The sequence below is a fragment of the Ochotona princeps genome, chromosome 17, assembly GCF_030435755.1.
Source record: "Ochotona princeps isolate mOchPri1 chromosome 17, mOchPri1.hap1, whole genome shotgun sequence".
Classification (NCBI taxonomy): Eukaryota; Metazoa; Chordata; class Mammalia; order Lagomorpha; family Ochotonidae; genus Ochotona; species Ochotona princeps.
This window is the reverse complement of record NC_080848.1, coordinates 37,266,738-37,293,879: the sequence shown is the minus strand read 5'-3', so window position 1 is coordinate 37,293,879 and position 27,142 is coordinate 37,266,738. Positions and strand designations below refer to the sequence as shown.

General features: G+C 43.5%; 1 protein-coding gene across 2 annotated transcripts in view; it reads right to left on the bottom strand.

Moving 5' to 3' along the window:
- Window positions 1-19,469, bottom strand: part of GOSR1 (golgi SNAP receptor complex member 1) — a 42,004-nt gene extending 22,535 nt beyond the window's left edge. The window contains exons 1-6 of one of the 2 annotated variants that reach the window (XM_058675569.1): window positions 19,315-19,469; window positions 16,240-16,360; window positions 13,219-13,306; window positions 11,415-11,522; window positions 5,596-5,687; window positions 4,784-4,858 (exon numbers count right to left, since the gene is read on the bottom strand). In XM_058675569.1, the coding sequence (XP_058531552.1) occupies window positions 4,784-4,858; window positions 5,596-5,687; window positions 11,415-11,522; window positions 13,219-13,306; window positions 16,240-16,360; window positions 19,315-19,345 (515 nt within the window). In that variant the 5' untranslated portion in view covers window positions 19,346-19,469. The remainder of the gene's footprint in view (window positions 1-4,783; window positions 4,859-5,595; window positions 5,688-11,414; window positions 11,523-13,218; window positions 13,307-16,239; window positions 16,361-19,314) is intronic. The other variant, XM_058675570.1, reaches the window with a different exon arrangement.
- Between the last annotated feature and the right edge of the window lie 7,673 nt (window positions 19,470-27,142).

Sequence of the window (27,142 nt, the reverse complement as noted above, 5' to 3'; positions counted from 1 at the left end):
TAGAAGAGCAGACTGATGATCAGGTTGGCATTTGATAGGGGTACAAGCAAGACTGACTATTGGGACTATTTTAACCAATCCACTATGAGATCCAGGTTGGCAAGAGTGGGAAGATGGGTTACAAGTAGAAAAAACACACACAGGCTAGAGACTATAGAGAGAAATAAACGGTATTACTACAGTGACATGTTGGGGTTGGAGATGGGGACTGCAGTTAAAGCATGGGGTGCTGACCTGCAACCAGGCAATAAAGAAGTCCAGGAAAAGCGGAGCCTGCTCCTATTTCTGTACATTTAGTTCCTAATCCAAGCTTCTCATCACCACTGAAATTCTCCAGAAGCTGTCAGCTTGTGATGGTTTATGTGGAAGACATGTTGTACTCAAAATGACAGAATGCTTCTAGAGAAAGAGGACTCAGGCCTGCTCAGGCACGAAAGCAAGACTTTGGACAAATCACAATGCTTCAAGAGCTGAGGCAACCCAGTCTATCACCTTCCTAACTGTTAAGTCAGTAATACAGTCAAACTTGTATCCTTGACAAAATAAATATTAAGATTCAACATGATAAATATAAAACTTAATGTTAGAGGGTTAAAAGAACTTCGTAATATTAATTCAGACATCTCTTTCACAAAGAAAAATATTACAGTACTTATATAGAGAAAGAGGAAATAATCTAAGTGGCAGGGCATGATGTGATGGCTCAATTGGTTAATCCTCCCCCTTCAAGTACCAGGATCTCACATGGGTACTGCTTGTGTCCTGACTGCTCCACTTCCCATCTAGCTCTCTGCATGTGGTCTGGGGAAACAGTCCAGGATGATGGCGCTAAGCCTTGGGACCCTGCGTCTGCATGGGGGACGTGGAGGAAGTGCCTGGCTCCTTGCTTCAGATTAGTTCAGCTTCTGGTTTTGTAGTCATTTGGGGAGTAATACTGTTTAAAATGAGGGGGGAAACAAAAAAGAGACAGAGAGATGCAGGAAGAGCTTTCACCGATGTTTCACTCCCCAAACGCCCGCAACAGCTGGGGTGGAATTCAACACAGGTTTCCAAGGCCAAAGTTGCAAGAATCAATCCCTCCAGCCTTAGAGGCCACCTGCCGGGGAGGCATTAGCAGGAAGCTGGAGTCAGCAGCCAGAGCCAGGCACCCTGAGGTGCGGTGCCAGCAGCTTAACCATCTGCAAGCTTTGCTAAATGTCTTCTTGCCCCAAGACTGATTGCTTATTAAGATATTTGAAGGCTCTGTTCCAATATTGAGATCAATGGCTAAGGTCTTGCTTTCAGTATCACAATTCCTAGAACTCATCAGAACTCATTCCATTCAATTTTATTCTGCTTCAGTTTCTGTCTGGATAAATGAACACATGGGGCCAGCACTGTGGAGCAGAGGACTGAGCTGCCACTTGCAATGCTGGCATCCCATACGGGCACTGGTTAAAGTCCTAGCTGTTTTACTTCTGATGTGCCTGAGAAAGCCACAGAAGATGGCCCAAGTGCTTGGGTTCCTGCCACCTACATAAGATACCTGAATGAAACTACAGGTTCCTGGCTTCAGCCTGACCCAGCTCTGGCTGCTACAGCCACTTGGAGAGTGGACTAATGGAAGGAAGACCTCTCTCTCTCTCTCTCTCTCAAGTTTTCAAATAAACATCTTAAAAAAAAAAAAGAACACAGAGCCCAGCACAATAGCCTAGAGGCTAAATCCTCGCCTTGCAAGCACTGGGATCCTATATGGGTGCCAGTTTAGGTTTCTCCACTTTCCATTCAGCTCCCTGCTTGTGGCCTGTGTTGTCAGTAGAGGATGGCCAAAAGCCTTGGAATTCTGCACCCACAGGGGGTTCGGAGGAAGCTCCTGGCTTAGAATCAGCTCGGCTCTGATTGTTGTAGCCACTTGGGGGAGTGAACCAGTGGATGGAATATCTTTGTTTCTGTCCTTTTCTCTGTAAATCTAACTTTGCATTAAAAATAAAAATATTTTCAGGTTTGGTGAGATAGCGTAGTGGTTAAGGTCCTTACCTTGCATGCCCAGGATCCCATATGGGTGCCGGTTCTAATCCGGGCAGACCCACTTCCCATCCAGCTCCCTGCTTGTGGCCTGGGAAAGCAGTTGAGGACGGCCCAAAACTTTGGGACCCTGCACCCACGTGGGAGACCTGGAAGAAGCTCTTGGCTCCTGGCTTCAGATTGGCTCAGCTCCAGCCTTTGTGGCCGCTTGGGGAGTGATTCAATGGATGGAAGATCCTCCTCTCTGTCTCTCCTCCTCTCTGTATATCTGACTTTGCAATAAAAATAAATACATCTTTAAAAAATATATATATATATTTCAATGAACACATAAACATGTGAAATTATTTAGGAGGTTGAAAGGAAAACAGATAACGTATATATAAAAATGTCTGAGAACTTGTATACCAAACAAAACAAAAAATATATACTTTGATTTCCATCTTACTTTTTAAACCCTACACAAATCTAAGATGTATTTACATTGTTTCGTTTTTTTCCCTGTAAAATAATGAATTCCTCAAGTTTATTTTCATTAATTAAAATAGATGCAAAATTTTGATAAACTCATATATGAAAGGACACACAATATGTTCTGAAGTAATAAAGAATTATGTATATAATAATTCTGGTATACTTTTTTCAGCATCAAATAAATTTTAAAAGCAAATTGTGGAGGCCTGGTGATGTGGCCTAGTGGCTGAAGTTCTCGTCTTGAACATGCTGCAATCCTATATGGGCGCTGGTTCTAATTCCACAGATCCACTTCCCATCCAGCTCCCTGCCTGTGACCTGGGAAAGCAGTTGAGGACGGCCCAAAGCCTTGGGATCCTGCACCCGTGTGGGAGACCTAGAAAAAGTTCTTGGCCCCTAGCTTTGGATCAGCACAGCACCGGCCATTGCAGTCACTTGGGGTGTGAATTATCAGACGAAAATCTTTCTTTCTGTCTTTCCTCCTCTCTGTATATCTGACTTTCCAATAAAAATAAGTAAATCTGAAAAAAAAATGCAAATTGTGGGGCCTGAAGCCGCAGCATAGTGGCTAAAGTTCTCGCCTTGCACGTGCTGGGATCCCATATGGGAGCTGATTCATGACTCAGCTACCCTACTTTCCATCCAGCTCTCTGGTTGTGGCCTGGGAAAGCAGTAGAGGATGGCCCAAAGTCTTGGGACCCTGCTGGCTTTTTTTTTTTTTTTTTTTTTTTTTTTTTTATTCTTTTTCTTTTTATGTTTTGTTTGACCCTGCTGGCTTTGGTCTGGCTCAGCTCTGGCCGTTGCGGCCACTTGGAGAGTGAATCATCAGATGGAAGATATTTCTGTCTCTCCTTCTCTTTGTATATCTGACTTTCTAACAAAAATAAATAAATCTTAAAGAAAAAAAAAGCAAATCACTACATGTCTGCTGAATCTGAGGCAATAAATATGAAACAATCTGATGCAATCTTCTATTATCCACTAAATTACTCTGAAGACCTAGAACATAGATTCATAGTTTTGGATATATGCAAAATTCTCTTTAGAATAGTTTTGATGAAACTACAAAAACCACCAGCAAAGCCAGGAATGACTATCCCTTACACACAGACTAAGAGAGACTGCCCCCTTGTGCCCTCTGTCACATGTAACAGATTAAGAAAGAACACAGTAGCTGCTACAACAGGAAAAGCACAGGGGCTTCTAAAAAGGCCTTGATGTTTCAGTGTTTTCATTTCAATAGCTTACATTTCAAGTTCTGATCTTTAAAGAAAAAGAAATCAAGCAGAACAGCAAGCTCTTAGGACATGACTAACAATCAGTTGCAATTATCAACGCAATCCCTAATATTTAACAATCATGGCTACAAATGCTACTCAGCTGCTTAGGAGTTCAAGGATAATTTTCTGCTCTTTACATTCTACAACAAAAAAAGAATAAACAACAAAGAAATGAATCCATTTAAGTGAAAAACAGATGAAGAAGGAATATTTATTGTTTTAAAATAAATAGTTCATCCAAGTTCTCAGTTGTTTTATTCTGAAATGTCTGAAAAACATCTAAAAAATTCTGATGGGGGCCTGGCGGCATGGCCTAGCAGCTAAAGTCCTCGCCTTGAACGCCCCGAGATCCCATATGGGTGCCGGTTCTAGTCCCGGCAGCTCCATGTCCCATCCAGCTCCCTGCTTGTGGCCTGGGAAAGCAGTTGAGGACGGCCCAAAGCCTTGGGACACTGCACCCGCGTGGGAGACCTGGAAGAGGTTCCTGGTTCCTGGCTTCGGATCGGTGCGCACCGGCCGTTGTGGTCACTTGGGAAGTGAATCATCGGACAGAAGATCTTCCTCTCTATCTCTCCTCCTCTCTCTATATATCTGACTTTGTAATAAAAATACATAAGTATTTAAAAAATTTTTTTGATGCATGGCCTAAGTATCCTTTATAAAGTTTCTTCCCATGTAAGTGTTGACAGGTCATTAAAAAGAAGCCATTATCTTTATTATCACTAACAACCTATAGCAGTGGACAAAAGCATATTGCAATAGACCTGATAAAAGAAAAACATATTAAAGCAATAAAAAACACTTTAGGTAATAATTAAAAGGTGAAGTGCTCACAGCACAGTCTTTTTTCTAATCCAGTTGAACAGATGCAATTTTATTTCTTTCAAATCAGGGTTTAGAAGACTAAATGAACTAGAACTAATAAAGCACTTAAAATCACAAGGCATTTGTCAGATAAGTAAGTGAGTTAGGAAACCTGGGAAATAAATAGCACATAAATAGCGTATAGTACATTGATTACTTACTTTCGAAGGTGGTCATGTTCTTTCAAAAACAGTTCAGTTCTTCTGTTGTTTACCCCAGACCCACTTTTATATGACCTGGGACAACACAGGGAAAAGGTAAGAAGAGATGCTCCAAAATCCGACCGAGAGACTAACTCCAATATTTAAAGTGCACAAACTTAGTTTCTCCTTCTTTTCTTCCTTCCTTCTTTTACTTCCTTTCCTTCCTTCCTCCCTTCCTTCTTTTCTTTTTCAAGATTCAGAGTTAGAAAGAGAGAGAGGCAAGATAGAGAGATGTTTCACATCCTGGTTTACTCCTAAATGGCTACAAGAGCTGGAAGTGGGCAGTCTGAAGACAGGAGCCTGGAGTCTCTTCCGGGTCTCCCATATGGAAGGGGCCCAAGGATTGGGCCATCTTTCATTTCTTTCCCAGGTACATTAACAGGGAACTAAATAGAATTGGAGCAGCTGGCACATGAACCAGCATCCATATGGGATGCCAGTACTATGGGTAGAGGCTTATTGGCTTAGTATACCATGGCACTGGCCCCTTTTCAGTTTCAAATGAAAAATTAAAATGCACAGTCCTTTGCATTTCCCCCTAAAAATGATACAGATAAATATGCATATTTTTCTGATTTATTGATTTATTTGAAAGCAGAAAGAACAAATGGTACAGGAGAGAGGGAAAGGGAAAGAATAAATCTTAAATCCTCCATCTCTTGGTTCACTTAGCTCCGCAAATGACCACATCAGGAATGATATCAATGATCATAGACATCTTATAAAGCTAAATCTGGAAATTCTACAAAATAATATAAAAGATAACTTACTCAATGTCCTTTCGCACTGATCCCATGAGATTCTCTCTTTCCCGTATTGCCACAAAGTTTGCTTTGGTTTTATGGAATTCATGTGTATAATCCTGCAATAAACCCACATCCAGACTCAGCATAAGCTGATTTTGTATTGCTATATCCATCTTTTTTTTTTTTTTTAAAGTATTTATTTGTTTGAAAGTCAGAGTTGCAGAGAGAGGGAGAAAGAGAGACAGATTCCGTATCAACTGGGTTACCCCCAGACGACCAAAAGAGCCAGCGCTGGGCCAGGCAGAAACCAAGAGTCAGGAGCTTCATCCAGGTCTCCCATGTGGGTGGCAGGGGCCTAGGTACCGGGACCATCTCCTGTTGTTCTTCCAGGCCATTAGCAAAGAGCTAGATGGGAAGTAGAGCAGCCTGGACACAAACGTGCACCCATAATGGGATGCCAGCACTGCAAGTGGTGGCCTTACATGCAACACCACAATGCTGGCCCTGCCTTTTAAATAAATGAATGAGAGCAAGACCAGTAACAAAATAGAGGGCAAGCTTTCACATCTGGGCTCTACTCGGGCTCCTGGCTCATCTCCACTAATGCTGACCCTGGAAGCTAACTGGGTTCCTGCCACCCACAAGGCTGACTTGGATTGAGTTTCCAGCTGTTAGCTTTGGCCAAGTTCAGCTCTGTCCTGGTGGTGGCAGACATTTGCCTCTCAAATAAATGTTAAAAAAAAAAAAAAAAAAACGGGAGGCTACAGCAATGCTTAACAGGCTAATCCTCAGCCTGCTTTCTGGCATCCTATAGGGATACCAGTTTATGTCCCAGCTGCTCCATTTCCCATCCAGCTCCCCGTTTATTATGACCCAGCAAAGCAGAGGAGGATGCTCAAGGTCTTGGGTCCTTGTGCGAGATCCAGAAAGAAGCTCTAGGCTCTGGCTTTGGATCAGCTCAGCTCTGGCCATTGTGCCTATTTGGGGAGTCAATCAGTAGATGGAAAATCTTTCCCTCTGTTTCTCCTTATCTCTATAAATCTGTCTTTTGATAAAAAATAGCATTGAAACATTTTCTTAAGCTGCAATAAACATTCATAAATATTTGCTTAATTTTCAACCTTGCATTAATTTATGTTCCTATCAATAATGTGTAATGGCCTATTTTTCTATATTTTTTCCAGTAATGGGTTACAAATGTTTCAATATTTGCTAAACTGGTAAGTTAAAAAAATTGTATCTTATGTTGACTCCTATATTTTTCTTTGAAAATATGGCTAAATATCTTCTTATAATTTTGGTCTTTTTTTTTTCCTTTTAGATTTGTTTATTTTACTTGAAAGTCAGAGTTACAGAGATCTATCCGCTGCTTCGCTCATCAAATGAGCACAAAGGCTAGAGCTAGACTGGTCCAAAGCTGGGAACCAGAAGCTTCTTCTGGGTCTCCCATGTGGGTGCAGGGACCCAAGCATTTAAGCCACCCTTTGCTGCTTTCGTAGGCACATTAGGAGGCTGGATCAGAAGTTGGGCAGCTGTGCCCTCAAGCTGGCGGCCCTTTGGGATGCCAGGGCCGCATGCAGAGGATTAGCATGCGTGCCACTGGGCCTGTTGCTATTCTTTTGTTTGTTTTTTTTTTTAATTTCCCTGTATATTTAGCAAGGTATTCATTTACTATAATTTCTAGTATTAGGTCTTACCCTGTACCACTGAAAAATTTACAAATTTCACTCGTGCCTTATACTGAACTCTCCATAGTTTCTTCTACGTTAAAATTTTTAATCCTTTTAATCCTTTTAATCCTTTTGGAATTTATTCTGAATGAGAACTCAGAGATTGAGGTTGCTGTAGTCCATGCATACAATTCAGTAGCCACTTACTACAGTTCAGCTGATAATTTCCCTCTGTCCTACTGATTTAAAATACTACCTTTATCAGAAACTAAATTTCCTGCATATTTGGATTTATCTATAAACTTTTATTATATGTTATATTGTAAAACTTTTTCTCCAGAAACAAATTACTTTTATCCAGCTTTTATTTATTTATTTGAAAGGCAGAGAAAGACAGTAAATTGATCTTCCATTCTTTGGTTTGCTCTCCAAGTGCCTGCAAATAGACAAGACAGGGCCAGGTCAAAGCCACAGCCCAGAATTCAATCCAGTTTTCCACATGGGTGACAAGAGCCCATGTATGTGAGTCATCACCAGCCGCCCCAACTGTGCACATTAGAAGAAGGCTGGTTCAGGGCTCGGCAGCGTGGCCTAGTGGCTGAGGTCCTCACCTTGATCCCATGTGGCCGCTGGTTCTAATCCCGGCAGTTCCACTTCCTCTCTATCTCTCCTTCTCTCAGTGTATCTGACTTTGTAATGAAAATAAAATAAATCTTTAAAAAAAAAAAAAAAAAAAAAAAGAAGGCTGGTTCAGAAGCAGAGCTGGGACTGAGCCCAGGCACTCTGACCGGAAATGCGGAACAGCTGGGAAAAAATGTGCCCCTCTGAACAAGTATTAATGCCTGATACAACCAGCCATCCTCCCTAACTACCCACATTTTCAGATCATTTTTCCTGGTTATTCTTGCACGTCAAATAAATTCAAATAAATTCCAATGCCATTTTGTCATATTAAACAAACAAACAAGACCCCTACTAGTACCGATGCGATGATATTCAGATTACAGGTTAGGAAATCTCTCCATCCAAAAACAAAGTCATTCTCTTCCTTACAACTTCTATGTCCTTCAGTAGACTTTATACTTACAAGCCCTATAATTTCTTACTAAATCTAAATCTGTACATATGGATTTTATAGTTTCTTCCATTATTTGTTCCAACAGGCTACTGTTTACAGAAAATGACTTGGCTATTATATATTAATTTTTAAAAATATTTATTTATTTTATTGGAAAGGCTGATTTATAGAAAGATCCTGTGTCCACTTGTTCATTCCAAGTGGCCACCAACAGTCAGAGCTGAGCCGATCCGAAGCCAGGAGCCTCTTCCAGGTCTCTCATGCAGGTGCAGGGTCCCAAAGCTTTGAACCATCCTCTACTGCTTTCCCAGGCCACAAAGCAGGGAGTTGAATCGGAAGTAGAGCAGCTGGGACATGAACCTGCACTCATATGGGTTGCTTTGCTTGGAGGTGGAAGATCAGCCAGTTGAGCCTTTGCACTGCGCTGGCCTTTATATACTAACTTTATAATCTATATTGAAACTGTTTCAAGTAAGACAAAGAGTCAACTCCTACTCATTGCTTTACTCAAATGTCTGCAACAGCTGTGACTGAAGCCAGGCCACAGCAATCCTGTCTCCTACGTGGGCAGGAGGGACCCAGTGACTTTCGCCATCATCACTGCCTATCAGTGTCTGCATGATGGGGAGTTGGACTCCAGAGCTAAAGCTGGGACTGACCCAGACACTGCAATAGTAAAGCACACCTTTCACCACTAGGTGAAACGCCTGCTCCCATCTTTTTTTGCTAATTTTTTTGACTGTATTAGAACTATAATCTTATATTGATATGAAACAGGAATTTTACCTCTCTCATTCCAATATTTACGTTTCATGTGTTATTACTACTTGTCTAATTTTAACACCCCAAATTTACAATTTCTGGCGATTCTAAGACTCCTTGCCTTTTTTCTTCAATGGTAATGCTTCAGGGCTTAACTACTACACACTATGTTAACTTTTACTACAATGTAACACATTTGTGCATTAGATAAATGACATATCTTTCCATTCAGACTTCTAAAAGATATATTTATTTTTCATGGAAAATCAGATTTACAGAGAGGACAGAGAGAAAGATCTTCCTCTGCTGACTCACTCCCAAAGTGGCTACAATAGCCAGAGCAGAGCCAATCCAACGCCAGGAGCCAGGAGCTTCTTCCAAGTCTCCCACATGGGTGCAGGTCCCAAGGCTTTGGGCAATTCTCAACTGTTTTCCCAGGGCATAAGCAGGAAGCTGGATGGGAAATGGAGCAGCTGGGATATGAGCTGGCATCTATATTCCCAAGGACTTTAGCCACAAGGCTACTGCGTCAGGCCTGCAAATATTTTTAATATTAAGAAAATCCATCAACCATTTCTAATTTTTCAAACTCACTTTAAAATCTGAATGGAGGATGAAGTGCGGTAGTGTAGCAGCTAAAGTCCTTGCCTTACATGTGCCGGGATCCCATAAGGGTGCAGGTTCATGTCCTAGCTTTCCACTTCCCATCCAGCTCCCTGCTTGTGGCCTGGGAAAGTAGCAGAGAATGGCCCGAAGCCTTGGGATCCTGCGCCCAAATGAGAGACCTGAAACAAGCTCCTAGCTCCTGGCTTCGGATTGGCTTGGTTCTGGTCATTGTGGCCACTTCGGGAGTGACCCAGCGGATGGAAGATCTGTCTCTGTCTCTCCTTCTCCCTTAAATCTTATCCACCTTCCCATTAAAAATAAATAAGTCTTTTTAAAAAATTTGCCCTCCAATGTGTATGAGAAAGAGACAAAAAATATTTTCCTATTTAATTGTTCACTCCTCAAATAGCTGCAATGCCCAGGGCTGAGTCAGGAACCCCATCTAGGTCTCCATGGGTGGCAGAGGCCCAATCACTTGGGCCATGTTCTGCTGCCTTTCCCAGACCATGAGTAAGGTGCTGGATAAGAATTGGAGCAGGAGGGACACAAACTGGCCCCCAGATGGTTTTCCGGTGTTCCAAGTGGTGGCTTTTACCTGCTATGCCTCAACTCTGGCCCTTGTACTACAGTCTTTTTTTAATTTTTATTTTTTTATTTTTATTACAAAGTCAGATATACAGAGAGAAGGAGAGACAGAGAGGAAGATCTTCCATCCGATGATTCACTCCGCAAGTGACCACAACGGCCGGTTCTGTGCTGATCCAAAGCCAGGAACCTGGAACCTCTTCCGGGTCTCCCATGCAGGTGCAGGGTCCCAAAGCCTTGGGCCATCCTCGACTGCTTTCCCAGGCCACAAGCAGGGAGCTGGATGGGAAGTGGAGCTGCCAGGATTAGAACCGGCACCTGTATGGGATTCTGGCGCGTTCAAGGTGAGGATTTTAGCTGCTAGGCCATGCCGCCGGGTTCGTACTACAGTATTTTTATATTTCTCACATAACTGCTTAAGACTTCGGGCTGGTACAATGGGTGAAGCTGTTTCCTGTGACACTAGCATCCCATCTGGATGTTGCTTTGTGTTCTCACTGCTCCACTTCTGACCCAGTTTTATGCTACTTTCCTGGGAGAGAAGTGGAAGATGACTCAAGTGCTTGGGCACCTGCTACCCATGTGGGAGTCATGGATGAAGTCCCTGGCTCAACCCTGGCCATCGCAGTCATGTGAGCATCAAACCAGTGCATATAAAATCTCTCTTTTTCTCTCCTCTTTTCTCACTCTAACTCTGACTTTCAAATACATATATAAATCTTTTTTTTCAAAGCTTAGCTCTATTGGTATACTTGTAGTATTTCTTCAGGTATTTCTTACTGTCATCAGGGCTTGAGGAAATTATACTCTAAACCAATAGCTACTGCCTCTACATGACCACTGGCTACCTCACTGTCAGTTAATGAGGATTTTCAGAGCACTGTGCTTAAAGTAGTGATGGATAGAGTACTTCAACTTACCAGTAAAATGCAAGACCAAGTAGACAATTCTAGAATTTTATAATACTGACAAAAGAAAGAGTAAAATAACACATTACTGTAGCAGGGCATTTATCTTCTCAGGAGATTTTCCTCTTTCACTCTTTTAAATACATGAGCATACATCCCATTCAGGGATTGAAAAAAAAAAAAACAAAAAAAGACCATCCTATGATAACGCAAACCTCAAGCCCAAGGTATTACCTGCAAAATGTCTCTGTGTCGCTGTAAGGTATGCATCAGAGCTGCATTCAAGGAGGGGACGCCTGCGCTATTGGTATATTCTGCCATTTTATCATTTATTCCTGTAAGCTAGAGAGAATGAAAATAAAAATACTTTTAGAAAGCACTAATAACGACAAAAATAAAAATGTCTATATGCTGTTTTAGCGGACAAAAAATACAGACAGAACAATATGTAGGGATTCAGCATTTCTTCCACATAACCCCAAACAGCTAACCTAACACCCATACAACATGGGAACCATTCTCATTAAAATTTGAGTGGCTTGTGCGGCGGACCAGACCGGGCATGGCTACAAAATCCACTGGCCTGCATGTGAACTGGGTTGGGGTAGGGCCAAGCTGGGCCAAGCAACTGTATCCACTGGTGCATGCATATGTCAGAAAGTGCAGGTTGGTCAGGTTTTACTGAAGCATCACCTGGCAAGTGCTAGGACAGGGTGGGAGGCACAAGTCCTATCAGGCTAGACTGTAGTACCACTTGGAAGGAGCAAGGTCAGGGGCTGGAAGTAGGTCTGGTAGGGAAACTGTGGGCACCTCTCTGATAGGTTGTAGTTACCACTGGTAAGAATGAGAACCAGGGCTTGGGGCAGGCTAGCTAGAAAAGTGTTAGTACCCACTGGCTTGAGTGTGGGCTGGATAGTGGGGTTGGTCAGGTTGAGTTGGGCTCCAAAACCCACTGATGTGAACAGAAGAGCTGAATGGGATGTGGGACAGACTGGCATGCGCACAAACCGGTTCTGGGGACAGGCCTGGTGCAGGTTGTTAAGGGTCAGTCCAGCTGGGTTGCAGTTCCTGTAGTGTGTGAGGGCTGGGTGTGTGATGGGCAGGGTTAGGCTGGGCTGCAGCATCCGTTGGTTTGCGTATTTGATGGGGTTAGGGACAGAAGTAACAGGGCAACTGCATCCACCAGTGTGCGTGTAGGCTGATGTGGGTGATGGACTGAACTGGACCCTGCACGAGCTGGCAGAGTCAGGTCTAGGGTCACCTCTGGTGAGGTTTCTCTGAGGACTTCCCCCCAACTAGACCACTAGACTCAGGACTTCAACCACAGGGAAAATCATAGGACCTGTGGTCTGCCAGAACTGGACCCCCTCAGCTGCTGAAACCTGTGCAGTGGATAGCTTTCCCAGATGCACATGGGGGACATGACAGCTCATCGAGGCCTGCAGAGGACATCTAGTATCATAGATGGCAGAATAAACCGACCAACTTTCCCAGCCATGCTTGGACAGCAAGTATCTGGGCCAGTGGAGATCTAGGGTGCACTATGTAAACCGATGGACTTTGGAAAGATTTCCATAACCTTGGAGCAACGAGATCAACGGCATCTCAGAATTATCAAAATCACTTAAGCAGTGCCCTTGGAATGTGCTGCACATTAGAGATCCTAGGCTGACATCAGGCGGCCATCGTACATGCTCAAGTACTGATGCTGCTAGGCTGCTCGAAGCAGCCCTCTTCCCTCCTCTCCTCTCTTCTCAAGACACAGGAAGAAAAAGAATTAGAAGCAATTGTCTTACCCACTTCCCCCATTTCTTGACCCTCCTCACCCTAATCAGTGATTCATATGGGTATACATTCTTCTCAAACATGTAAACATCATCAAAAAATAAAATAAGTACATTTTTTAAAAATTTGAAGTGGCCTGGTGAGCCACATGTCTTGAATGAATGTATGTTTTTAATAAACATGCTATATTAATGTAAGTCAGGATCCTAACAAGAATACAGTTATTAGCAAAATAATAACTGAAAGTACCTACCCTTGCTAGAAGCTGTTCAATCTCAATTGCCATTGTCTCAAACATTCTGTCTTGACTTGATCCATTTAAAAGGGGTGTTGTGTCAGAGCTAGAGAAGTTCAATAAAACAGAATCCATTACTCCAACACAGTCCTTTAAAACATGCTTAAAACAACAAGGTATAAAGATCTCATTTAGAATACCTCAGACATTTCTGTTCTTCAGAAATTATTTTTAGGGGTCACTGCAGCAGCATAGCATGCAGTGCAGGCACCCCATAAAGGCACCAGTTGGTGTCTTGGCTGCTCCGTTTCCTACCCAGCTGTCTGATTATGGCCTGGGAAAATAGCAGAGCACAGCTCAAGGCCCTGCGTTTCAGCATCCACGAGGGAGATCTGGAAGAAGCTCCTGGCTCCCAGCTTTGGATCACTCCAGCTCTACCTACTGTGAACATTTGGGGAGTGAACCAGGGGATGGAAGATCCTTTCTCTCTGCCTTTCTCAGTAAATCTGCCTTGCCAACAAATCTATTTTAAAAAACAAATGAAATATACATATATTAAAGATATAAAGTAAGATACACAGAGAGGAGGAGAGACAGAGAGGAAGATCTTCCATCCAATGATTTATTCCCCAAGTGGCTGTGACGGCCAGAGTCGAGCCAAACCGAAGCCAGGAGCTTCTTCTGGGTCTTCCACGCAGGTGCAGAATCCCAAGGCTTTGGGCCATCCTCGACTGCTTTCCCAGGCCACAAGCAGGGAGCTGGATGGGAAGTTGAGCTGCCGGGATTAGAACCGGCGCCCGTATGGGATCCCGGTGCGTTCAAGGCGAGGACTTTAGCTGCCAGGCTACGCCGCCGGGCTCTCAGGTGATTACTGTAAAGACATGCATGGCTGTCTGCATGATAGCCAATTCCTAGTTATTGAATAACTGGTTGTGTAATCTGATTCTTTAAATTAAGGCCTAATGGCCATAATGTCTTTGTAGGATTTTTCAGATTATTTCTCATAGACCCCGTAACATAATCCATAACGCATTGTATAGCTCCTGTTACACATTATATTTCTTAGTTTTGCAGTTTTATTTCACTTAGCTTAATTTGTTTTCAACTCTTTGGAAAACCATAAGCATTTGGAATTTCTTTGCGTTGTAAGGGATTGGAGTTATTAAGGTTTGGAAAGAGCTTATATCACTGAAAAAATACTCAATGATTATTATAGGAGAAATACTATATAAATTATTATTTGGGCCCGGCACGGTAGCCTAGTGGCTAAAGTCCTTGCCTTGCATGCACCTGGATCTCCTATGGGCGTCGGTTCGTGTCCCAGTGGCCCCATGTCCCATCCAGCTCCCTGCTTGTGGCCTGGGAAAGCAGTCGAGGATGGCCCAAAGCCTTGGGACCCTGCACCTGCGTGGGAGACCTGGAAGAGGTTCCAGGTTCCCGACCGGCCGTTGTAGTCACTTGGGAAGTGATTCAATGGATGGAAGATCTTCCTCTCTGTCTCTCCTTCTCTCTGTGTATCTGACTTTATAATATAAAATAAATTTAAAAAATCTTTAAAAAAAAAAGTAATCACCTGAACTTACGCTTATACAATGTAACAATCTCATTTTGTTTTACAACACTGCTACACTATCTTTTAAAATCTGTACAGACATTTAACTTTTAAAGATAAAATCTTACAAGCAAAGCTTAACAAATCTATCCCCATTTTTAAAAGGTTTATTTATTTACTTGAAGAATTATAGGGGACGGAGAGACATGATTGATCCTCTATCTGCTGGTCTCCCCAAGTGGCTGCTGAGGCTATCAGGACACGATGCCAACCCCTAGTTTTTTTGTTTTTTTTATTCAAAGGGATAGTTGTACTGAAGTAATTCTACAATGTTGGTTTTAATTTGTGGTAGAATTTCTTTGGCAATTTTTTAAAGACTTATTTTTATTTAAAAGGCACAGTTACACAAAGGAGTGAGAGACAGATCTTCCATCCACTAGTTCACTCTAAATGGCCTCAGTGGCCAGAGCTGAGCCGGTCTGCAGCCAGGAGCCAGAAACTTCTTCTGGGTCTCCCACATGGGTGCGGGGTCCAAGGCTTTGGGCTGTCTTCTATTGCCTTCCCAGGCCACAGGCAGGAAGCTGGATTAGAAGTAGGGTACTCTTCACTCCAACTGGCATACATAGGGGATGCCGGTACTGCAGGAGAAAGCTTAGCTTACTACACCAGGGAGCCAGCCCCCTTCAACAATGTTAAGATAGTTTTTCCTTTGAAGGAGTTATAAAAGCATTACATTCATGAAACAAATGATAGAATGTAAATTTTATAACAGCATAGCACGAGTTGCTCAGGGACAGAAACACGTGTAGTAAAAAGTATGTTTTTAAGGAGAAAGAATGTGGGATTACACCATGGGTTCTAAACGAACTGATAATGACCACATCTTAAAACAGAAGATAGGCACCTGGGGCGCATTAATCTTTTTAATTTTCAAAATGTGTTCCTTAAAGAAAAAAAAAAGGTGTATGATTAAAAGTGAGCATATGGAACATATGGAAATCAATTAGCTGATTTCTCCACAAAGTATCAAAATTAAAAATATCTTCAATAATGACTCGTGAGGCTGCAGATTGAATTAGACTCACTCTAACAGAATAAATACTAGAATAATGGTAGGAATAATTTACATTGGAGCATTTCCTGAGATTTATATAATAATTAGAAAACAATAAATATAAGGAGGCCAAATGAGCCAAACTTTCTTAATCTAATGCTAGGCTAGAAACTTGTTTTTGTTATGAATTCATTCTTAAGTCCTAGCAGTTCGCTCCTGACTGTCACAATCTTTGCATAAGGATGCCAAGTAAATGCAATCTCAGGAATTAGAAAGGATTTTAGTAGGTCATAAAGATAAAGCAAGCAATGACAAGGAAATTAAACACCAAAAATTCACCAACAGATTAAGTTACAGAGGTTATGTATTTTAATTTAACATGTAATGCTTAAAAACATTATGAAGTTTAAAGCGTAAGAGAATCTGGTAGTACCTATACCTGTCGCGTCTTCCATCTCGGGCACTGCTGTGGCTGTAACTCGTACACAGTTTACTGAAGGAAACCAGCTTCAGGTCAAGTTCGTTTTCCAGCTGTCTGGCCTGTTTCCTGAGATCTTAAAACAAAATTTTCAAAGCAAATAATCAGATCCCCCCAAAAAACCATCAACAGACAAAATTACAAGACTATTTGTTTTTTTAAAGGTACAAAGATGGCTCCTCCAGCCCAGATGTCCACAACAACTGAGGCTGGGCTGGATGGAAGCCAGTTGCCCATGTGTGTGAGTGACAGAGATCCAATCACTTGAACCATCACTAGCTGCGGCCCAGGACAGTCATCAGCAAGAAGGTGAATTCAAAATGGAATAGAGTGAGGGACCTGCACTTTCACACAATACGGGCTTCCCAAGTAGTATCTTCACTCCTGAACCAAATGCTAGCCCCTGGGTAACTTGTCAAGACATCATTCTCGGACTGGTGAAAACACCAGTATTTCAGAACTATCCAAGCCACTTGCACAGAACCCTTGGAACATGTACACACTGAGACTCTGGGTTGATATGAGGTGGCGGTTCCTCATCCCTGGGTACTGGGACGTGTGGAGAGTTAGGAGCGGTTTCCCCCTTTGTTTCTCTCCTTCCCCTAGGAACAAGAAAACATAGCAAATTTGGAAGGAATGAGTTCACCCAATCTTCTCTAAACCTTGATCCTTCCCACCCTGATCAACCATAATCATTATTTTAAAATAAAATGAAAAAAACAGCACACTACGAAAATGAGCAGATACTAATCTAGTTCCCCCTTAAAAGAGGAACCTGAAGATTTACTCAGCAAAGTAAAATAGTCACATACTTATTTAAACTTCAGAGGGAGCAAAAAAACAGAAACAGCAGGATCAAATGACTAATCCGCCACCTCTAAGCGCTGGGATACTGAGCTGCTCCACTTCCCATCCAGCTCCCTGCTTATGGCCTGGGAAAGCAGTAGAGGACAGCCCAAAGCCTTGGGACTCTGCACCCACGTGGGAAATCCAGGAGAAGCTCCGGGCTCCCAGGTTCGGGTTGGCTCTGCTCCGGTCTTTGTGGACATTTTGGGGAGGATCCAGTAGATGGAAGATATTTTTTTCTATTCTTCCTTCTCTCTGTAAATCTGACTTTCCAATAAAATTAAACAAATAAATAAAGATGTAGCAGTAAGTCATGCAAATTTATTATTTTTTTTTAAGATTTATTTTCATGGGCCCGGCGGCGTGGCCTAGCAGCTAAAGTCTCCTTGCCTTGAACCCGCCAGGATCCCATATGGGCGCCGGTTCTAATCCCGGCAGCTCCGTTTTCCATCCAGCTCCTTGCTTGTGGCCTGGGAAAGCAGTTGAGGATGGCTCAAAGCCTTGGGACCCTGCATCATTGTGGGAGACCTGAAAGGTTCCTGGCTCCTGGCTTCGGATCGGCGCAGCACCGGCCGTTGTGCTCACTTGGGGAATGAATCATCGGGAGGAGGATCTTCCTCTGTATCTCTCCTCTTCTCTGTATATTTGACTTTGTAATGAAAATAAATCTTTTTTTTTTTTTAAGATTTTATTATTATTGGAAAGCCGGATATACAGAAAGGAGGAGAGACAGAGAGGAAGATCTTCCATCCGATGTTACACTCCCCAAGTGAGCCACAACGGGCCGGTGCGCGCCAATTTCACACAGATGAAAAGGCACACACTTTCTTTTTTTAAAGTAATTATAATCAGATAAACTGGCAGGGAACTAGGCATCTAAGCAGCTGAATGAAAGAAACCACATTCTAGAAACACACGGAGATGAGTACTCGTATTTCTAGTAAAGTGGAAGTTAAAAGGGTAGATATAAGGGGCCGGCGCTGTGGTGTAGCAAACCAATCCTCCACCTAATGCTGGCATCCCAAACAGGCGCTGGGTTGTGTCTGGCTGCTTCACTTCTGATTCAATTCCCTGCTATGGCCAGGGAAAGCAGTGGAAGATGGCTCAAGTCCTTGGAACCCTGCACCCATGTGGGAGACCCGGAAGATGCCCCTGGCTCCTGGCTTCTGATTGGCTCAGCAATAGCCATTGATGTCACTTGTGGAGTGAATCAGCGGACAGAAGATCTTTCTGTCTCTCATTCTCTCTGTAAATTTGCCTTTCTGATAGAAATAGATAAAACCTTTAAAAAGAGAGAAAAAGAACAAATGAACGAACTAACAACTTATAACTGAGTTATTTAGCCTAAATGGCTGACAAGGGCAATAAGTCAAATTTCTAGAGGTGTCAGTGGTTAGCAACAGCTCAAAATGGGACTGTAACTCAGAAAGCAGTTCCTATGTTTGTATAAAGACAAGTGAGAGAAAAAGGTGAGTGTTGCTCTTTCTGGACCATCGGGGCTCAGAAGTGAATTTAGAATGGCTTCGTCGGACCATATTTCCAGGAATTCAATAAATGCACCTGTAAAAACCAGACAGAATGTGTGTGTGTGTGTGTGTGTGTGTGTGTGTGTAAGAGGCACGGCAAATGTTTTCATTACAAATCATAAAGGCTCTCTCAACTTTTCTAGGAAAACAGAAGGCAAAGTTATGCTCTCCGCCTTCCCACAACACCCGGTTGGTTCTCCCAGTCCCCAGCCCGACGTTGCTGTGAGGACCCACGTGGGAACCCACCGTGCAGGAGCCACTCTGCTCCTCTTGCCTCCGTGGACTGACAGGCGCCTCCTTCCTCGCTTCCCACTCAGTGTGCCCCACAGGGACCCCCGCTCCGGGCCGTCGCCTCCTCCAGGCTCCCGGACTCCGGGTTTCCTCACTCGGCGCTTCGCACCACCCTGCGGCCGGATCCAGCCTGGCGCCTGCTCGGTCCCCCCGGTCCCTCTCCAAGCCCGGATGCCCCTCGCCCAGCACAGTCAGCCCTGACCGGTCGGTCTCCTCAGTCCACAGGCCTCAGGGCTCCCGCCAGACGTGCCCCGCCCCAGCTCGGCCGCCCGGCAGCCTTCGCTCTTTCCTCCGCTACCTCCTCCAAGCCGCGTCCTCCCTGAGTCCCCTGCTCCTCGGAGGACCCACCCGGAGGCCTCGCCCTCACCTTCCCAGTAGTTGCTGGTTCCTGCCGCCATCTTTGTTGTCCAACGTCAGTCCGGATAGGAAAGTAAAAATGACGCGAACCAGAGGGTCCCCTCCACGCCTTCTTCCGCCCTGGACGCCGGGGCCGATGGGATACACGGGCCTCCTTCAGAGCCCGCCACCTGGTGGCCTGCTCCTGAGTTTACAGGTTTTGAGTCGTCAGCGCTTGATAGTCTCAGGTCATTCTTGGGGTCCAGTCTCAGGTCATTCTTGGGGTGCTCGGACCTGCTTTCCGCGCCTGAAGCCCGCCTCATCTCCCTCTGCTGGACTTCTCCCTTCCTTCAGCAGGTCTCTCTCAAACACGACTCCTTCAGTTTCCCTTCCATTTTGAGGCGGTCACCTCCCTTTCTCAGGGCTGGAGACACTTCTGTTCCCAGCACCCTTGCCTTCCCTCTGCCTGGGCCCCACCATGCAGTTTCTCTGGCAGGTGCATGTCTCTCTTCTGGCAGCTCTCCCGAGTCTACCTTAGTTAAAGACTCTTGCCTTGGCGGCTACCAGGTTTACGAAGTGTGTGCTGACTGCTCACACGGACTCTCGTCCTGGCGATGTTTAAAACAAAACAAAAAACTCTTCCTGACCCACTCAGGTACTACAGTGTACCCACACCGACCAGTCAAGCGTGGAAACTACCTCTGCAGTTCCCCCATCCCCTTTATCTTTCCTCTAATATTTCTTCATCAGCCACCAAGAATCACCTCAAACAAGTGTTCCCATTTTAAACTGCCAGACACAGTTTACAGAATTCAAGAGGAGCGGAAAGCCCACTCCGTTTACCCATAGGTCATGCTTTTCACTATTTTATTTTTCTTCCTGATGGGCCAAGATTCCTCTTCTTTCATTTCCTTGCTGCTTTCGGGAATTTTCTTCAGTCATTTTGTTTCAGTGATTTGGTCTTGAAAAGCTGAGGCTTTGTTGCTGCTGAGCAGCAGTGACGCCCTGGTCCTCTGGCCCCCTGGTTGGCTTTGCCACCATGCAGGCTAGTCTGGTCTCCCCTCTCACCTTGTTGGCAGCAACTCCTGGATTAATGCAGTTGTTGTGTAAAACGATTCCATCTTGCTGGTCCTTTGGGAACTGGAGAACTTTCTTTGGGTTCTTCTTACCTGTATGCTTTGGCGCTGCTGGCTTTCCAGCCTCTGCAGCACCTGTTATGGGTGGTAGGAAGTAAAGAGAGGGTCCAGGAAAACCATTTCAGTGTTATTCGGCTCATCCTGAGGGTCCTAGCCAGTCTGTGTTGCTTCCACCTTTCCAAATCTTCTTATCCAGTGTTTAACTTACACTGTGTGATGGTTTGGGAAAAATACAAACACATTCCCCTCCCCCCCATCCTGTTCAGTGTTGTGGGCTAAGGAATTAATTAGTGCTCAGGCTGAGCAGGAATAGGAACTGGACAGGAACAGGAACTGGGCCTGTGGCTAAAAACACCTAGGCTAATTGGACTCATCTGTATCCAATATCCTGCTAAATGAGGATGTGGGGAGAAGAGTTTAAAAGGAGAGGAGAAGGAGCAACAAAGCGAGACTTCGCCGAGACTTCTACCATCACTGCTCTCCTGTTGTTGCTTGATCCTGAGACCCTCTCCCTGTCCACGTTACTGGCTCTGCTGGCTGGAGCAGTTCAGAACTGAAAAATTTCCATTTACATTTTTAAAATAGGTTTTAATTCTTAGGTAACTTCTTTCTTCATCATGTCTTTAACTTATTCGCAAGCATAAAAAAATAGATGCGTTTATTTGAGAGAGAGAAAGGTCTTCCGTGTGCTGGTTCACGCTCCAAATGCCTACCAACATCCAGGACTGAAGCAGATCTCTCAGGTTAGTGGGGGACTGGCGGGGGTGGGAGTGTCGGGAAAAGGGGTATCTCTCTCTGCTTTCCTACTCCAAGGAGATAACTGGTGGTAATGTGGGATGCTGGCTCAGCAGGTAGAGTCTTAAAGTACTGGGCCACGATGTCTGCTCCTGTTTTATTTCTTCACTAGCAGAGGCCGTGAGTTTCCAAGATTGCCCCTTTCAGCACAGCTTGCCCCTTTACATCAAGCTCGCTTGTTATGATGTGCTTGTATGCAGGTGGGCTGGGTCTGGCTGGCACTAGCGTTAGATGAATATTACGGTGGTTCACCTTTTCCTGAGACCCCTTTTGGGTCTTGCCACTTATTTTAGGCCCTGGGGCACTGCTTCCCTCCTATTGATAAGATCCTCTTTCCTCCCCACCCCCACCTTTTTGGGCACAAAACTTTTAACAAAATGAAATTGTAGAAATAAACACATTTAATTCTGGGGGAAAAAAAAAAACAACTTCCCCTGCCCTGAGGGGAGGTTGGGTAGTGCCAGGGTGTTGAGATTAGGCCATTTCTTTCACTTTATCCAGTTTGAAGTTTCAGCGTTCTCTGACTTCAGCATCCCTAGCGTGATTTCTCAATATATTTCTCCTTTCTTCCATTTTGCACTTTAAGTCTTATTTGTACAAGAACAAAAGTATTTTTCAGTTAAAAAGAAAGTAGATGGAATACATAAGATAGAGCCACCTGCATTCTTTGTTCTCATCTTGGGGCACGGGATCTGGGAGTGGCCCCTGTGCTCACTGCACAGTGATTTTCTGAGCCAGGTCGCTGTCCACAGCTCAGGGCTGACCGCTCAACTCACTCTCCTCCCCTCAGCCGTGCCTGCTTCACTGCCCTGGTGGTTCCCAGTTTCTTGCAGTTGTGTCTCTCTGGAAATGCTTTCGGTGCCTTTCTCTTCCTCCACTTCGTTTGCCACCTGTTCTTTCCCAGTCATGACCCTGTTCTGAGTGTGCTCAGCTTGCCCTACCACCGCCTCCTCCCTGCCCTTCCGCCTTTTCTGGGACTGTTCCTGGACCAGCCCAGTTTCAGCTCCAGTTTTCTCTGTATCCACATCCACCATCCAGCTGTATAATCTTTGAAGTACCTTCCAGGACCATAGTCCTGTTCTCCTGGTGCCGCTCACCCCTGTCTTTGAAAAAGTGGAGCCTCTACGTTTGACTGAGGAGCCCTGAAGGACCAGCCATGTCCTGTCATGACCTGCATTCTAGCTATTGTGACAGCCGGCTGGACTGTGGCACCATATGCTTGCCAAACACTTCATGATGACAAATATATGCCAGTTCGAGTCCACACTACCCTATTTCTGATTTGGCTCCCTGCTTGTGGCCTGGGAAAACAGCAAAGGATAAGGCCCAAGTCCCAAGGACCCTGTACCTGCATAGGAGGTTTAGAAGACACTCCTGGCTTCTGGCTTCACATGGCTGTTGGAGCCACTGGGGAGTGAACCAGCAGATGGAATATTTTTGTCTCTGTTTCTCCTTCTCTCTGCAAATCTGCCTTACCAATAAAAATAAATATTATCTGAAAAAAAGAGAGCAACCTGCAACTCCTGCTTTTCCTTTTGTCCCCTGCATACTCATTCCTGACTGAACCACTGGGTACCCCTGGCTTGTCACCCACATTTTCAGTCACCTGAAGCTCATCTTCTTTCCTGAAGTTACTTCACATTTAATCCATCAATTTCCATTCTCAGTGCCCTTTGCTTTCCACTGGGGGGAGTGAGTCTACTATCAGTCTGCTTTCTCTGAATTTCTTTTCTGCTTTCCATTTTCCCCCTTTATTTTTGTTTCATCGATATGTTTAAGTGTGATATTTACTTTTCCATGCTCAGGCTAAGTTTCTTTGTGAACTGATAATTTATTGATACAGGAAAACTCCCAGTTGTTATCTCTTAAGTTTTCCTAGTCTCCATACTTTGCTTTGTTCTAGAGCCCCAAATCTCCATGATCCTCATGCTAAATCCACATTTTTAACCCTCTCCTTCATTTATATTTCTCCTGTGCTATTTGTATTTCACAGATCTTCTGGTTCATTATTTCTCTGTGCCTACCCACCACTATAACTAGCTACATAATTTTAGTTTCTGTATTTTCATTTTCGGAAGTATTGATATGGTTTTATCATCTCCTGTGATAGTCACAGGGTTATATTTTATTTCTTTGAAAGATACAAGTATATTTGTTTGTTTCAATGTTTTATGAAACATATTTAAACTTTTTATTTTATATTGGTGTTCAAAAATGGTGCTCTCCTTCAACTCTAGTATGGAGTTCTGGAAAGATGTAACTCAGTCACTTGGAAGCTGTACCACATGGCTTAATATCTGAAATATCCGAGTTTGGCATAGCAGGCTAGGTTCTATGCCCAATCCCACTTTCAAATGTATCTCACTGAAGTCCCACTAAGTAGAAACCTGTTCATACAATCCCTCCCTTTTGACTTTTCTAATGCTCAACATCCTCCAAACACGAACCCTACAGCTTTGAGTTTTTCTGTAAGTCTATCCTTAAATTATTCCTAAAAAGTCCAGTAGTCCTCCATTGCAGTCAATGTCATAACCTGCCCACTTCCTTTCTATTCTATTTCCAATCTTCAGGATTGGTGCTTCTAGGTACTTCATGTTCTCAGACACTAAATAGCAAACCTTTTTGGTCCTAAAACCTCTCCTAGGAATGACATGATACATAAGAAACAATCATTGTAAATATTGGGATAAGGTCAACTATTAGAAATGAGTTATAATTCAGGTTTTACAATCTAGATTTCTCTTCACTTTGGCTCAACCTAAATGACCCAGAATATAACCCACATTTTCTACATGTTCCATCTTCGATGTCTCCTACTCCTTTTAGCCCTCCCTGCAGCTTTCTCACCACCTCTATATTGCCCCTAACCCAGTCACTTGCTGAGCAAATCATCGACACTGCAGTCTAACCAAAGTAAAGATTTTCATGCTTTTGTTTTCATTTTTTCCCAGCTGGCCTTTCAACTTGAACAATTTTACTTGACCTATGAGCTAGGCCAACCGATTTCATCCTTGCTCACCTTGTCAACATTAGTTTACACAGTAACAAGGAATAGAATTTTATTTGCCCACACCCAAAAGTGCGAAAGAAATGGCATTTAAAAAAATATTTGTTTTTATTGGGAAGGCAGATCAAATTTACAGAGAGGGCCCGGCAGCATGGCCCAGCAGCTAAAGTCCTCGCCTTGAACGTGCCAGAATCCCATATGGGCGCCGGTTCTAATCCCGGCAGCTCCACTTCCCATCCAGCTCCTTGCTTGTGGCCTGGGAAAGCAGTCGAGGACAGCTCAAGGCTTTGGGACCCTGCACCCGTGTGGGAGACCTGGAAGAGGTTCCTGGTTCCTGGCTTCAGATTGGCACAGCACCGGCTGTTGCGCTCACTTGAGGAGTGAATCATCGGACAGATCTTCCTGTCTGTCTCTCCTCCTCTCTGTATATCTGACTTTGTAATAAAATAAATAAATCTTGGAAAAAAAAATTTACTGAGAAGAGAGACAAAGATCTTACATCTGCTGGTTCATTTGCCAAATGGCAGCAACAGCTGGACACCAGGAGCCTGTAGCCTCTACTGGGGCTCCCATGTGGGTGCAGGGTCCTAAGGCTTTGGGGCGTCCTCTCGCTGCTCACCCAAGCCACAAGCAGGAAGCTGGATGGAAAGTGAAACAGCTGGGATAAGAACCAGTGCCTAAATGTGATTCTGGCACTTGCAAAGTGGAGGATTAGCCAATTGAGCCCTTGCAGCAGGCCTGGCATGTTTGTTTTTAACATTCCGTTGGCTAAAGTAGGTAGGTAGAAACTGTATTCCTAAGGTTAATGTTTACAGGCAGGTATTGTAGTGTGGTGGTTTAAACTACCTCTTAGAACACATGTAATCCTTTATTGGAGAATCTGGAATTGAGTCACTTTTTGTCTTGTTGCCTGTCTGCATGCTGGGAGCAAGCAGTTGATGCCAAGAGAACTTCAGTCCCTGCCTCTCGTGTGGGAGACCTGGTTGGAGGTCCTTGCTTCATCTTCAGCCTGGCACAGCTCTGGCTCTTGCAGACTTTTGAATAGTAAACCAGTGGATATAAGATCGATCTGTCACTTTCAAATAAATCAAAAGAAGTGCACGTTTGAAAGGTTAAAATGTGGATTCATCTGTTTAAAAATGGTAATATTCAATGGTATGAGATTTGCAATAAGCACAATCAGTTGGCATTCTATGTGCCTGTGAGAGTAAGACACCTGTTTACACCCGAGTAGTGTATTAGTGTGACCCTATCACACAAAACCGTTTGTTCTACCCTGAGAACAAACCTGAAGGACTGAACTGGCAGATTGTTTCAAGACCCCCACATGGGATCTTGATTCAGGTATCAGAGAAATCCTGAGAAAATTTTACAAAAAACAAATTCATTAAAAATAACTATTATCATTGCTCAGACTTCTTGAAGCAGTTAAGGCTAACTTCACTGAAGAAGCATAATCTTGTTTTATTTAAAAACAAATATAAAACATGTGGCACTATTAAAACTTCATTGCCAGGCTTCTGACAACTTATGGAAGGGGAACAGCTTTCTCTTTTTCTTTGAGCATTTGTGGATACTAAAATTCAGGGATTTCTTCTCAGTTAAAAAAGATTACCAGTACACAGATCTCTGTTCATATACCTTATGAAATAACTTCCCTTCCCCAAAGGGATCAGAAAACAGCAAAGAAAGGAGCAGGATGCTGATTATCATGGTAATTCAGTTAAGTTTAACGTGAGGTTGGGCCCATCATGAACATAATCACTCACTAAAATCCTACAAAGGATTATGCCTTAGCCAACAGAGAAACTGAGACCCAGACTCTCACAACTTGAGAAAGACAAGTTCACTCAGGAAACAAGTGGCCCCATCCAGACTCAGTCGTAAAACACCCGTCCCCAAAGTTCACGTGATAACCTCTCTTGCGTGATAACCTCTCTCGCTTCATTGCCTCCCCAGGAGGCTCACAGGAACAAGTCATGATTGCATTAGTTCCCTGGGCTGATCTCATTTTCAGCAGTGATGTTCCATATATAACTTTAACTTTGCCAGTTCCTATTACAGGCAGCAGCGTCAATAAGTTGTTTCTAATGAAATGAGTTTATGGAATTCATCACCACCTTACGTAAAAGTGACAGGCTTATTATTCCAACAAGGCCTCACCTGGAAAAGAAACAATTTTAACTATTCAAAATGGGGATGTGAGCCTTTCAGTATGGAGATGGTCATGGTGGAATGATGAAAGATACACCAACCTAGCTGAGTCAAACAGAAAAGAGCAGACTGTGACCACGACATGATGTGACTATTTTGGAAATTAATCCTTTTGAGTTTAATCATAAAGACAGAAACACTTCTTATGATTCACCCTGCATTTCAACCCGGTACTATGCTTCCCCAGTATAGGTAGAAAGCCTATGCAACTTGTGAATTGGAACTATAACTTCTGGCCTATTGCTTTTGAAAAAAGATTTTGAGACAAAACACAAAGACAAACATCACAAAATAACTTTTATACAGGGTTAGATCTGTTTACATATAAAAAACAGAAAGGACCTCATTACAGTTAGATTTCACATAAATTACACAGATTGACTTTAAGTCTACTATTCAACTTTATTTAAAGTCCCTTTTAAAAATTTAATTTTGAAGGCACAGTGCATGAAATAAACCAAAGACTGAAGCACTTGAGATGAATGGGTTTTGGGCACGTCATATCATTATAGGTTGTTCTGAACTTGGGGAGTATCATTCTGAAAAAATGGAATCATGGAAAGGTGATTTTGAATCTCAGCATAAGAAAATACCACTATGTCAAACCTCCAGGAAATCTGCTGCATGGCTAGCACAGGATGTAGTTAGTACACTCATGTAATGCCATGTATAAAAGTCATAATCACACATATTTACATAATTTATAT